This window comes from Gorilla gorilla, chromosome 10, assembly GCF_029281585.2.
Source record: "Gorilla gorilla gorilla isolate KB3781 chromosome 10, NHGRI_mGorGor1-v2.1_pri, whole genome shotgun sequence".
NCBI lineage: Eukaryota > Metazoa > Chordata > Mammalia > Primates > Hominidae > Gorilla > Gorilla gorilla.
Window position 1 is genome coordinate 48,973,856 of NC_073234.2, and position 14,114 is coordinate 48,987,969.

The 14,114-nt window shown below is 53.4% G+C and overlaps 1 protein-coding gene across 1 annotated transcript; it reads left to right on the top strand.

Moving 5' to 3' along the window:
• The first annotated feature begins 2,143 nt into the window (after positions 1–2,143).
• Positions 2,144–13,274, top strand: KRT85 (keratin 85). Its single transcript, XM_004053162.4, has 10 exons — positions 2,144–2,560; positions 5,687–6,234; positions 8,057–8,265; positions 8,861–8,921; positions 9,064–9,159; positions 9,814–9,978; positions 10,245–10,370; positions 10,753–10,973; positions 11,715–11,746; positions 12,167–13,274. The coding sequence occupies exons 2-10, from the start codon at positions 5,815–5,817 to the stop codon at positions 12,358–12,360; spliced, it is 1,524 nt and encodes a 507-aa protein (XP_004053210.1). The 5' UTR covers positions 2,144–2,560; positions 5,687–5,814; the 3' UTR covers positions 12,361–13,274.
• The last annotated feature ends 840 nt before the right edge of the window (positions 13,275–14,114 follow it).

Sequence of the window (14,114 nt, forward strand, 5' to 3'; positions counted from 1 at the left end):
TATTTCCCATTTGACAGATGACAAAACTGAGGCCCAGAGAGGTTAAATAAGTGGTGAAGCACAGGAGCTCTGACTCCTGAGCCCATGCTCACCACCACTGTGCTGTTCTGCCTGTCACGTAATCTCAATACGCCTCTTGCCTCATTTGTAAAATGGAAAAATATGTTGTACCTCAAAGAGATGTGGGGATGACATGCAATGGTAATCCAAGGTGCTTGGCACTCAACCTGGTCCACAGTGGGTACACAATTGCTTCAGTAGTGGTGGTGGTGGTGGTGTTTCTCTTTTGTCAATGAACAATAGCTTTGTCAGCAGCTCAGCCACTCCAGTACCAACCACAGGTGGATGCAGAAGCGTCAGGGACTGTCTCCAGCTTCCAGAGATCTGGAAACCAGAGCCAGCTGCAGGCAGATCCCTGGCCTTCTCTGCTTCTGCCACGACTGAACTGCTGCCAGGCCAGTTGTGGGAATTTGCTGCCCTCTTCTGGCCACCAACTTCGGACAAGAAGGCGTAGGAGATTTTCAAAGCAGGCTACCAGCAGGATTGGCTTGTACAATATAGCAAGGAGAGGAGGGAGCTTAGAGTCTTGTAAAACCATTTTGTTTTTCTCCAGATTTGTAATTAGGACACAAACATAAAAACAATAACTAACAGCTTTTAAAAATAAATCTATCTCCTTTCTCACCAGCCCAACCCAGCCGTTTTCACCGTTCTGTGTTCTTTGTCTCCATGGATATTCAGAAAACCACAGCCTTGAAGCAGGAAAGAGCCAGGGAGGGGTCTCAGTCCCATGGCTTTCAAACTGCATGTGTTCCTCGGGGCTCAAGGGCCAAGGCTTCCCACAAGCTGTCATTTTCTGCCAAACCTCAAATATCTAAAGTATCCAAGATAGCCATTCTTTTATACATTCATCAGTCAACAATATTTACTGAGCACTTACTATATTCCCAGCACTTTTCTAGGTGAACAAAATGAACAAAACAGACAAAATCTCTGTTTCCATGGAGTTTACTTTGGGGTGATGGGAAAAACAGACAATAATCCACAAATAGAATAAGTAAATTCTGGACTGTGTTAAGTGTGATGGAAAAATAAATAAATAAGAGCAAGATAAGCTGGATGGAGAGTGCCCTGGGGTGGAGGGCAGGTTGCCATTTTTTTAAAGGGTCAGAGAGATGGTATAGGGGCAAAGCCCTGCAGGAGGCAATGGGCAAGCCACTTGGATGAGAGGGGAGCATTTGGGTGGAAGAGACAGCAGGGCACAGGCCCTGAGTCAGGAGTGCACCCTGTCCTGGTGCTCCAGTGCGAGGTCACTGTGGTTGCTGAACACAGGGAGACCGGTGACAAAGGCCACAACACAGACAGGCAGTGCAGGGCCTTATTGGCCATTGTTAGGACTCCAAGCAAAATGGGGAGTTGGGTGTTTGAGCAGGTTAGAGACATGATCCAACTTATGTTTTATGGTTGAGAATGGCGTTGGAGGGCCAGGGGCAAACAGGGAGACCAGCATGTCAATCTTATCTATTCTATAACTACATAAGTAAATACATGGCTTTATATAGCTGTTTTCCTCCTAGGATTTGGGGAGATGGCTCAACTGCCAAAAAGAAAAGAAAGAAAGAAAACATTTCAAAACCATTCATGCAGTACATTCCTGAAATCAGAGGCTCTGTAATGACTAAGCCACTGCTCTGATCCCGAGTAACCATGGAAAACAGCAAAGCACCAGGGAATGCTGCCAATAGAAAGGCACGTGGACAGAGTTCAGGAGGAGAATGGAGTTTCTTGGAGTTCCCGAGGAGCAGGCCAGGGAGCAGCTGTGTCAGCTGGGCACGGAACCCTGCCATGACACACTGGAGAGCGTAGAGTTGCTCTGACCCTCCTTTCTCTCACTTAGGGTCCCTGAATCATGCCCAAGTCTTGTGAAAGTCAAAGAGAGGGAAAGAGGGCTAAGAAGACCCTCCAAGAGCTGTGTCTCAGCAGCGGCAGTGGCGTAGCCTTAGATGCATAATAAAAGTGTGGCCAGCAGAGGCAAAGGGCGGTACCCAATTTGAATCAGCTGTGCAGGCCTTGTCCATGGGGAGCCCATCAGGATTGATTGAGGAGGACCAGCCCACTAGGAGGGATGGGAAGACAACCCACAAGAGCCCAGGCAGACACAAACACAAAACTGGGAGGACAGACAGGCAGCCCTAAGGACAGACAGTGCAGGATCGGGAAGGTGTCAGCACCCTCCTGTCTTTGGACAAATCCAGGAAGTCTTCCTAGAAGGAGGGGATTTTAGCACAGTAGAAAAAGCAGAAGGGAAGGGAGGTAGTGGGCCTCTGGGGCTGGGGAGAGCCAGCTGCCCCAGGGAGCATCCCAGCTCGGGTAAAAAGCACCACCTGAGGCTGGGGCTGAGGTGGGAGCAGTGAGGCCTCTGAGAAAACCCCAGAATATGTACCTCTGGAGTGGAGCAGATTCACAGGAGGTCTCAGAGGTTGCCTGGAGCTCCAGGGTAGAGGAAAGAACTTCTCTCCTCAAGTAGTTCTTGAAGACTTTCTGGAAGAAGAAGCCACTTGTGAGCACTTTAAATTATGGGAGGGTTGTGGGCTCTTCAGATTCCCGAAACTAGATGGGGCCTTCAAAAGGTACAGGGTACAAGAGGGGACAGAGCCAAAGGAGGTGATGAGTGACAGTCCTTAGGACAAGAGAGTGTAGAAGGGGATAAATGGAGTTACCTGGGGAGCCCCAGAGAGGGCATTTATGAGACAGCAGGGAGGAGAAATCACAGCCTCCCCCGATGAGATCACAAAGCCTTCCTGGAAGAGGCAGCTATTCTGAGACATTCCAGGCCAAGGTGTAACAGGGAGAAGGTTGGTGGAAGGAAGAGGGATGCAATAGGGCACAGGTGAATGAGGGCACAGTGAATGAGGATGAGACACTGAAAGGAGATGGGGCTCCCAGCCCCCAAAAGATCCTGACTCTCAGGGCAATGACTTGGGCTTCACTGGGCAGAGTGATTGGGTGATGGCTAGAGGCAGGCAGGAGGCTATGTGTTCTCTGTGTCCTCCCTGGGTAGAACCATAAGCAAAGGCCCAGGTCTTTCCAGGGCAGCTGTGCCAGATCCACCTGGCCTGACTTGCTCCCTGGCCCTGGACCACCTGGGGCCAGCCCCATAAGGAATCTGCTCCCCTCAAGGCTTTGCCCTCAGCCCAGCTCCTGCAATCCGAAGCTCCACCTGGACAGCATCCTGGGAAGCCCCCAGCCCCAGCCCTGGGCTCAGCACTGCCATCAGCAGTGATGCAAGCTTCACCCAGCACGCACGAGCACATTCCTGTGGGCAGGGTGGGCCTGTCTCACCCCCCGCACACCCTCAAAGGGGCTCACACCCTTGGGCTGGACAGACCTGCTGGTCCTGTAGAGGTATCTTAGCTCTGGAAACAGTGGAATACCCCCAGACTCCTGAATCCCCTGGCCCCACCTTCCCTTCCCATTTAGGGTGGAGGGTTGGATGGGGTGTGTGTTGGGCGCAAGGGAAAGCAGCTGAAACGGGAGCCTCCCTCCAGGACAAAACCTCCTGCCCCCAAGAAGGAAGAGAAATGTCTCTGGTCCCATCATCTTTAAGAACCTGGAGGAGGGCAGAGGCTTACAGGAGTTGTGGAGAGAGGCAGGTGTTTCTGGGCTTTCAGGCCCCTCTACCTGCCACGCTCGGACCCCACCCTTCTCCAGGAATCCCTCTTGGCCCATACCACACCAGCTCCAGGTCTACATGGCAGTCAGTCAGTGAACTCACTGTCCAAACATCCCTGTACCCCAGCAATAGGCCCCACACTGAGCTCCCCCATACAGCCTCCTCTCTCTGTCCCCAGACTCCACCCAAAATTGCTATACAAGAGAAATCAGACTAAAGAAAACATTAAAAGCAGTCTTGAAAGGGTGAAGGAGTCATAAATGTGCAGAGGAGGTGAAGGCCGTGGCAGGGCAAGGAGCAGGCCCTCTCTGCTGGGTGAGGCAGGTGGGAATGTTTCTCATGGGAAGCAACAGGCCCTTTCCTTTACACAGAGCTTTCCCTCACATATCATCCTCTTCACCCTCCCAACAGCCCGGGAAGGTAAGGATGAATCCACATTACAGTTAAGGAAACAGAAGCTCAGAGAGGTTAAGAACTTCCCCCAAAACCACACAGCTAGGAAGGATCCAAACTGGCCCTTGAACCAGGTCTTCCAGCTTTGATTCCATTGCCCGGGTTGCCAAACCCAGTTGCTTTTCCATGGATGATTATGATCTGCATATGTTCTAGGGCCAGCTGGTGAGACCACCTGCTCTTCCCCCACCAGCTGCCAAGGTCTCTCTACCCTGCCCTGAAGAACAATGTGGAATGTGGAGGTGAGGTGGGAATCGATCAGCCTGATCCTGGGTGAAGGTCCTGGGTGAGGTCAGCTGGCTGTAGAGATTAGAGCAGATGCAGGACAGAGTACAGGGCATTTCGTGAAGGACTTATGAGAACAGCAGCATGATGGCAGTGTTTGGTTATGGAAGGCTTCCTGGAGGAGGAGTCACCCTCTGAGGAAGCTCATCGGCTCTTCTTCCTTAAGTTCCTAACACTTGGGTGTCTGGCTAACCTTCCTGGGGGCAGACCCACATCCCCAAGGTTTGTACTCCATAAACATTAAAAGAATAGCACTTGTTATCCTAATAAGTGGCCCAAGGACACACAGGGAAGCAGAAACTAGAAGGATGGGGCTCCCAGAACCCCCAGGAGCCAGAAGTCATAGCCACCTTAGACAAGAATAAACCACTATCCCACTTCCAGCTTTGTGCAATGCAGTCTCTAAACACTCCTCTAGGGATGACAATTCAAGGGCTGGCCAACAGAAGGAATACCTCTTGTAGCTGGTGGTCTGGGAAGGGAGACTCACATGACCTGTTTCTTCTTAAAGAGCAAAGCAAAGGTGCCCACAGCAAATTTATAGCCCCCAGGTTATCCCAAGGTTGAGTTCTCCAATCCTTTTGACCAAATGGAAGAAAGTGGCTAGAGGGAGTCTCCCCATAATCCGCAAGTGGCCATTATTGTGGCCACTGAGAGTTCTGTGGTTTGCACTTTTGCTGGGTGAGAAATGAAAGCTCTGGACCAGCGCCTTCTGGGCTGGAATCCAGAAGGTTCTGAGAGATCATCTGCCCCAGCCTTCTATCCTGGCACGGGCATGGTCAAAATGACTGCTCTGGTCCTGAACCACCTTCCAAGCAATGCTGCCTAGATGGGGTGGGATTCACCTGACCTATTGGCCCCTGAAATGCAATGATTTACTTGAGAACGTGTCCTCTGTGGAACCAGATAGATGGATGCAATGATCCCCCAAGTCTCACCTAACCCAGGACCCTCCAACCTCTCCCTTGAGACAATGGCTCCTGCCTGTATCCCAAACCCAGCCACCCCCAGGCTGTTGTGGAGTTCAAATCCGTCTCCAAGTGTGGGTTGAGGCCATCTCACAGAAAGACTGTGAGAAAATTAATTACTTAATGTATGTAAACGAGCTTTGAAGATGAAAAGTGCAAACGCAGTCTCCTTAATAACATCTTCAAGACTTCACGGAGCCCCAGAGTCGCTGCTGAGCTCACCTTTAAGATGAGTCCGTGGGGAGTTGCTGGCAAACTCCCCAAGCCCATAAACAACATAAAATGGCTTTTCACTCCTTTTATGCAGCCAACCCCAGCTCTCCCCACCAATAAAAGGACCAGGGAGGATCAGAGAGACCAGAAGGATCCTGAGACTCGCACTCTGCCGCCCGCACCACCTTCCGCTGCCTCTCAGACTCTGCTCAGCCTCACACGATGTCGTGCCGCTCCTACAGGATCAGCTCAGGATGCGGGGTCACCAGGAACTTCAGCTCCTGCTCAGCTGTGGCCCCCAAAACTGGCAACCGCTGCTGCATCAGCGCCGCCCCCTACCGAGGGGTGTCCTGCTACCGAGGGCTGACGGGCTTCGGCAGCCGCAGCCTCTGCAACCTGGGCTCCTGCGGGCCCCGGATAGCTGTAGGTGGCTTCCGAGCCGGCTCCTGCGGACGCAGCTTCGGCTACCGCTCCGGGGGCGTGTGCGGGCCCAGCCCTCCATGCATCACCACCGTGTCGGTCAACGAGAGCCTCCTCACGCCCCTCAACCTGGAGATCGACCCCAACGCACAGTGCGTGAAGCAGGAGGAGAAGGAGCAGATCAAGTCCCTCAACAGCAGGTTCGCGGCCTTCATCGACAAGGTGGGTGAGGCCTGAGACGGCCCAGAGAAGCCTCCAGCCCTGCCCTCCCTTGGGGAGGTCCCAGTCTGCTGAGGAGACAGGATGGCTGCCGGTTTGAGGCAGCAGAGGGAATGACGTGCAGACCCATACAGGTGGAAGGGTCAGTTTCCATCACTTAACTCCCGCAGCATTTAACGAGGTCCAGGTGTGGTCTAGAAATTGAGCCTGTGATCCAAAGTGTGTGTATGTGTGTGTGTGTGCGTGTGTGTGCGCATGTGTGTGTAGCGGTGTGTGCGCGTGTACGTATGTTAGTGTGTGGTGTGTATATGTGTGAGTGTGTGTACGTGTGTGAGCATATGTGTGTGTATGCATGTGAGTGTGTACGTGTGTGAGCGTGTGTGAGTTTCTTGAGCCAAGACGACATAGGACTATCAGAACTGTGTCTGAAAAACCAGACTGGGCAGCAGGTGCTGGAAGAGTGGGAGATAATGCGGAGACCAAAAGACCTTGTGGCTCCTAGCCAGGCAGCCCGTGAAGGGGCTGGGGTAATGCCCACAGCCATGCTGCCTCTCCCAAGTCCTTGCTGCATCACTCAGCAGTGTGAGACCCCAGGCAGGTTACTCTGCTGAATAACAGGACTGCCTCATCCACCTGTGAGGATTAATGAGTCCATGCATGAAACATGATGGCAAATAGTCAGCACTCAATACATGTTAGCTGCTATTATCATTATTTTCCAAGGACAGTGGTAGGTGAGGAGGTGTGACAGCCAACCCAGGCCTGGCAGCCCCTTCATGAGAGAAGGCTGAAATGCAGACGGGGAGGTGGCCAGGCTGGTAGGAGGAGGCCCCCTAATGCAGCCAGAGTGTGGAGAACGCTGCATAGCTGTGAGGCTGCCTCCCAAGAAAGTTTTGTGGGGGGAGGCTGGGAGCCTCCTTCACAGGCTCCTCCTGTGTCCACAGGCCTCTAGCAGAGCAGAAGGAGCAGCTTTGGGGGCCTAGGATCAGGGTTTGGGGGCAGAGGCAGTCACCTTCCCGTTTTCACTCTTTCTTTAGTGATCTGAGTCCATCCTCACAGTGACGGGTTGGAGTGGGTATCAGCGTCTCCACTTATCAGACAGCAACTTGGAGCTAAGGGGGTGTATACGAGCATCTCAGACATGCTGTAGGGGGAGGCAGAGCACGCCTATCTCAAGACTATCGCTTACCATGAGCTGGGCATTTCACACCTTGGGGGTCTCAATTTCCCCATGTGCAACATGGGGTAAGTAATATCTACATCCCACATGGCTGTGATAATTGAATGGAATGTATAGTTAGATGATATAGACATAGACACAGACATTAGACATGGATGTGTATATCTTACCACAGGCCTTGACACTAAGTAGTAAATATTTAATCAGTGTTTGTTGCATAAATGAGCAAGTGAAGGGCAACTGGTAATTATAATAATAGTTAAATAGACTGAGCATTTACTACATGTCAGGGACTGTTCTAAGCACTTGATATGCATTAACTTGTTCAAGCTTCACAACAGTGCTAAGACAGACACTATTCGCTCCATTTTGGAAAGGAGAAAACTGAGCCCCAGGAGGTTAAACAACTTGCTCTTTAAAGTATCAAAACTGGGGCTCGAAACAGACCTTTGGCTTTGAGTCACACTGCTTTCCCTCACACCCACAACTGCCTCCCTGGGGGCCTGGGAATGGGCCCCTTGAGCAGCACACACTCAGCTTTATGGCTCAGCCCATTCAGCCAGCACCCGAGGGCAGAGAGACTGTGGGGGACCAGGTGCCTCCCCCCAGGCTCCCTCTGACTTCTTCTTTCCACCTGAATGGCAGGTGCGCTTCCTGGAGCAGCAGAACAAGCTGCTGGAGACCAAGTGGCAGTTCTACCAGAACCAGCGCTGCTGTGAGAGCAACCTGGAGCCACTGTTCAGTGGCTACATTGAGACTCTGCGGCGGGAGGCTGAGTGTGTGGAGGCTGACAGCGGGAGGCTGGCCTCAGAGCTCAACCATGTGCAGGAGGTGCTGGAGGGCTACAAGAAGAAGTGAGTGCAGCAAGCTGGGGGGACTCAGGGGAAACTCAGAGAGAATGCTGGGAGGCTCTGCCCATAGCCCTCTTGCCACAGCTTCTTTCAGATTCCTCTAGCAGGCTGCCTGGAACCCAGAGCAGATATCCAGTGGGGCCTAGATTTCTTCAGATTCCTGGGATTCACCTCTAAGACTCCACCCCTGTGAGCCTTAGAGCTACTTCTGGGGGAATGAAGAGAGGAAATCCAGTGGAATTCTAGCACTCTCTATGTCCCTGTCCTTCACAGCTTACCTTTATGACATGGGCTCTGTGATCTCCCTGCCAATGGAACCAGCTCTCTTGGGACCTAGGATGCACAGACGATTTTAGACTTGGGGGAAGGAATGTGCATTCCTAACCCCATCTCAGAGGCAGAAGGACTGCGGTGGAATGAAGCCAGGCTAGGACAAGGGCTAGCCCATGAATAATACAAAAAATAGATCCTGGAGGGGCCAAGACAACATCTGGAGGGGATTAATCCCTTTTCAATCCCCGGAAGAACTTGCCCAGGAGTTGGGATGGTATTCAAGGTCCAGTTTCTCAGCTCCAGCCCTTCTCTCTCCCACACCCAGGTATGAAGAGGAGGTGGCCCTGAGAGCCACAGCAGAGAATGAGTTTGTCGTTCTAAAGAAGGTGAGGGGCTGGTCATGGGGCAAGGAGGAGGGGGCCCATCAGTGCAAACTCCAGCGAGGGGCAGGGTCACCATGCTGACCAAAGGCACCTTTCTTTGGTCTCCTCTCACATGCATGTCCCCTCCTCTTGGTCCCACTGCCAGGACGTGGACTGCGCCTACCTGCGGAAATCAGACCTGGAGGCCAATGTGGAGGCCCTGGTGGAGGAGTCTAGCTTCCTGAGGCGCCTCTATGAAGAGGTAAGGGGGCACCTGCCACCCAGCCAGGGCAGGTGGAGGGGTGTTTTGGAGACAGGGGAGCAGTGAGGCAAGGGTGCATGTGTGTGCCTATGTTTGCCAATGTGCAATGTAAGTGTGAAAAGACCTTGCACATACGTGCCAGGGGCCCACAATACAGAGGCCATGTCCATGTTCATGTGTGAGAGGAGCATGGGGTGTACATGTTCTTGGGCTGCTCTGTGTCTGTGACCTCTCTGCATGTTGGTGTGCTGCCTGTGTGAGTGCCAGTCTAGAGATGGGCACGAGAGTGTGCATGTGTGGTGGGGGTCAGGATGGCTTCGCACATAGGGCATGGTCCTCATTAATGGACTAATCACTCATCCTGGCATCCAAACCCCAGCTCCCCTGCTGGGTGACTTTGGATCAGATCTTTTTCACCTTCTGGGCCTCAGTTTTCCCACTTGTAAGGCAGACACTGTTCCCAGTTGGCCTCTACAGCCCCTTTCAGCTTTGTTGTTTTTAAGGAGCCTGTGCATGAGTGAAGGTGGTAGGAGCAGGAGTCATGTAACCTTCATGACCAGTGCCCGGTCTGGGAAGTGGACATTGCCCCCTGGGGTGGATCACGTGGCCCAGATCAGGCACCAGAAGCAAATGCACTGGCTGTTGGCCCCACAGGAGATCCGCGTTCTCCAAGCCCACATCTCAGACACCTCGGTCATAGTCAAGATGGACAACAGCCGAGACCTGAACATGGACTGCATCGTCGCTGAGATCAAGGCTCAGTATGACGATGTTGCCAGCCGCAGCCGGGCCGAGGCTGAGTCCTGGTACCGTAGCAAGGTGAGTGGCACAGGACACCTGCCTGCTAAGCATGGCAGTGGGAGGGAAGTGAGGCATCTATTAGAAAAGGTTTCTCTTGCCTGGGGATTCTGACCCATGAGGACAGTATGAGAAAAGCCAGTAGTTCTCAGGTTGAAGTGGCAGGGCAGGACTGCCATGTGTGGTTGCACAGGCTGAGCACCGTACAACCTGTATAGTCATCTGTGGTGTCCTGAATGGATGGGAGGTCCCACCCTGAACCTCATGAGCATCTCTACTTCCCCTAGTGTGAGGAGATGAAGGCCACGGTGATCAGGCACGGGGAGACCCTGCGCCGCACCAAGGAGGAGATCAACGAGCTGAACCGCATGATCCAGAGGCTGACGGCCGAGATTGAGAATGCCAAGTGCCAGGTGGGGTCTGTGGAGGATTCAAATATGCAGCACAGGCAGGCTGCAGCACCTGGCCCTAATCAGGCTTCACAGTGTGACCATGAGGAAGCAGGGACCCAGAGGGAAGGCAGGGGCTCTATCATATTTCACAGCAATCAGACCATGTCACTGACTTCCAAAGGAGGATCCAGCCCCTTCCTTGGCCACCCTGTGACTGCCATCAAGGAGAGATGATGAAAAGCCCACCCATCTCGTCCCTCATATTCACAGCCCCATTAACTACCTGGCCACGGGCCAACCTTCTCTCCAGGACCCTCCTCTCCCTGCCCTGGCTCCATCAGCTTGGGTGAGCCAAGCTGTGGCTTCTCTTTCTCATCCTGGCCCTCGTATCTCCACCTGATAGCGTGCCAAGCTGGAGGCTGCTGTGGCCGAGGCAGAGCAGCAGGGTGAGGCGGCCCTCAGCGATGCCCGCTGCAAGCTGGCTGAGCTGGAGGGCGCCCTGCAGAAGGCCAAGCAGGACATGGCCTGCCTGCTCAAGGAGTACCAGGAGGTGATGAACTCCAAGCTGGGCCTGGACATCGAGATCGCCACCTACAGGCGCCTGCTGGAGGGCGAGGAACACAGGTGGGGCTAAGAGGACTTTGTGGGGTTTCAGAGGTGGAGGCTGTGGTCCTCCAGGAGTGAATTTCCTTGAGCTGAGTGTGAGCTACAACTCTGGCCATGGCTAATACAATAGCTTCAATAATAATAATAATAACTGAATGCTTCTGTGCTAGACCTGTGCTAAGTGTTTATTTTATAATCCTCACAATCCAATAAGATAGATATGGTTTTTCCCATCTAAAGATAAAGAAGCAGACTCAGAATTCAGTGCCTTTATCATGGCTACGCAGTTAATAAGCAGAAGAGCTGGGACCTGCACCCAAGTCTCATGCCTCCCAAATCTGTCCTTGTTGAATAGCTTCCTATTGAAGCTGCTGCCACACAGGCCTGTGTGTTATGGTGATGATGCACTTCTATATGCATTTAGCTCTTCATCAACCACAAAGCCCCTTCACACCCTGGTGTATCTGATTCAACTCTCCTTCCTGTGAGCTTGATTGGCACCATCCAGGCTGGCCACCATCACCCAAACTAGGGGCACTGTTCATAATCTTACCCTCTGCTGCTGAAAATCAGAAAGCCTTGTCTTCATGGTTAAAACCATCAAAGAAAGAAAGCATTTAATGCAGATTTGAGGGAGCCCTTCTTGCCTTTCAGGGGTAGACTCTGTACACAGGATGACCCTCTCTGTCCCCAAGCAACCATTAGTCTCAAGGAATCCAACTCAGTGTCTGGAACTAACAGAGTTTTCCTTTTCCATAGGCTGTGTGAAGGTGTGGGCTCTGTGAATGTCTGTGAGTATCTGCCTGAAATTCTCCTGGAAAAATGGCTTTTTTGATAGAAAAGCTGAACTCATTGGCCTAACCCATGGAGCCTCGAGTGTTCCCCCAACTGTTTCACCCTCCCCTGGCTCCTCAGTGGGGGCCATGACAGGTGTTAGAGAAAGCAGAGCTGAGCGCTCTTCACAAGTGTTGACAGTGAGCTATAGGCCATGGACCTGTGGCCTGGCAGCTTTGCTCCCCGGGGTCCAGGGGTCCTCACTTCCTTCCTGCTGCAGTCCCCTAGATGGGCTGTGCATCTCAGGGACAGGGCCTGCATTGTTGACCACCAATTCCTTGGAGAGGGAGGCAGCTCCTGCAGTGCCCTGGGGCCTGTTGTAGGGTAGGTGAGATTGCAGGGAGCTGCTCACCCCTCCATGTCTCCTCTCTCCACAGGTGTCAGCAGCTCCCGTGGTGGAGTCTCCTGTGGGGGCCTCTCCTACAGCACCACCCCAGGGCGCCAGATCACTTCTGGCCCCTCAGCCATAGGGGGCAGCATCACGGTGGTGGCCCCTGACTCCTGTGCCCCCTGCCAGCCTCGCTCCTCCAGCTTCAGCTGCGGGAGTAGCCGGTCGGTCCGCTTTGCCTAGTAGAGTCATGGAGCCAGGGCTTCCTGCCAAGCACCTGCCTGCCTGCATCACTGCACTGAATGGCATGTGAATGGAAAATGTGTGCTTGCTTCCAGAATCTTCCGGATGTTCCTACAGAGGGAAAGACCCTCGGGCCGCTCCCCTGCGCCTTTTCATGCTAGGGAGATGCATCCTAGTTGTCCTCCTGGCAGCTGTTTTCAGAGGCATTCCCAGCCCTTCACTTAACTCCTACTTATCTCCAAAATACCTGTAGCCAATTTGTATTATTCCCCCAGCTCTCAGGGACAAGACCAGTCCCCCAGCGTGGTGGTCAGCACAGAAGCTCCACCTCCTGGGTGGAGGCGCCATCCTAACCATCCAGCCAGGCCACCCACAACCCAAGAATCAGGGAGAAAGTCCCTCCCCAGCAGCCTCCACCTCCTGGGTGGAGACACCATCCTAACCATCCAGCCAGGCCACCCACAACCCAAGAATCAGGGAGAAAGTCCCTCCCCAGCAGCCCCCTCCTCCTGGCTGGGAAGAATGGTCCCCCAGCAAGCACTTGCCTGTTCATTCCCGTTCATGTTTTGCTTCTCTCTCAGACTGCCTTCCTGCTTCTGGGCTAACCTGTTCCAGCCAGGCTCCTCATGTGACCTCGCAGTTGAGAAGCCCATTATCGTGGGGCATCCTTTTGCCTACAGACCCTGGTTAGGGCACTTTGGACAGGTCTTGCTATTCAGTGCACCTTTGTACATTTCAAAGAAGACTCCATGGCTGCTCCAGATGCCCCCTTGCTGGGTGCAGGTGGGGACTGTCCAATGCAGAGCTGGCGGGACAGAGAGTTAAGCCACTTCCTGGGTCTCCTTCTTATGACTGTCTATGGGTGCATTGCCTTCTGGGTTGTCTCGATCTGTGTTTCAATAAATGCCGCTGCGATGCAAGAGCGTGTGGTCTTGTGAGCAACTTCTCCACTCCCTTCTCGCCTCATCTCCAGATGACCAATCCCAGCCCAGCCCCATGCAGTGTTTCCCCAGTCACCCCCCAGAAACTCTGCTGCTTCCTGTCCACTTCCACAGTCTGATTCCACTCAGTCGCCCTCAGTCCCCTCAGGCCTGGACTACAGCCCAGCTCCCCACTAATGACCTCTTTCTCCCCGACCCACCCTGCGTACTCCCAGCAGCCAGAACTCCATCCCAAACTCACTGCTCTCACCCTCTCCTGCCTGGCTCAAGTCACTTCCTGGCACATGTGTGTGCTTCTTATGCCAAATGCAGGCTTCCTCTGTCACCTCCTTCCCCAGCTACTCCTCAGCCCTGTCCAACCCCTCCATGCAGTGCTCATCCTCCCAGTCATGGACTCCACCCCAAGGAGACAAGTCTACCCTCTGAGGCAGCCCAGAGACACTCTCTCCTACATACTCCTTGTGGACACATAGGCCATCCCACATCCCTCCTCCCATTTGCCTTTGCTCAGGGCCCTCCTCTGCTCCCCAAAGCTACCACCCTCACCCCTACACGCCCCCAGCCCTCCCCCGCCCCCATCACATAGTGTCTGGAACCCTGAGAATCTCTGGTTTTGTCTCTGCGGATCTGGGCCAGGGATGTCAACGGGTGTGTCTGGATCAAGCTGGAAATTCCATAAGGACAGGAAGTATCTCCTCCTGGCTCTGACCTTCCACTGAGTCCCATGATGGGGCTCCAAGATATGCCAGGCCTGGGATGTGCTGGATGAATGCAGGCAGCTGGTGCAGCAGGAGGTAGAGACATCCAGTCCTC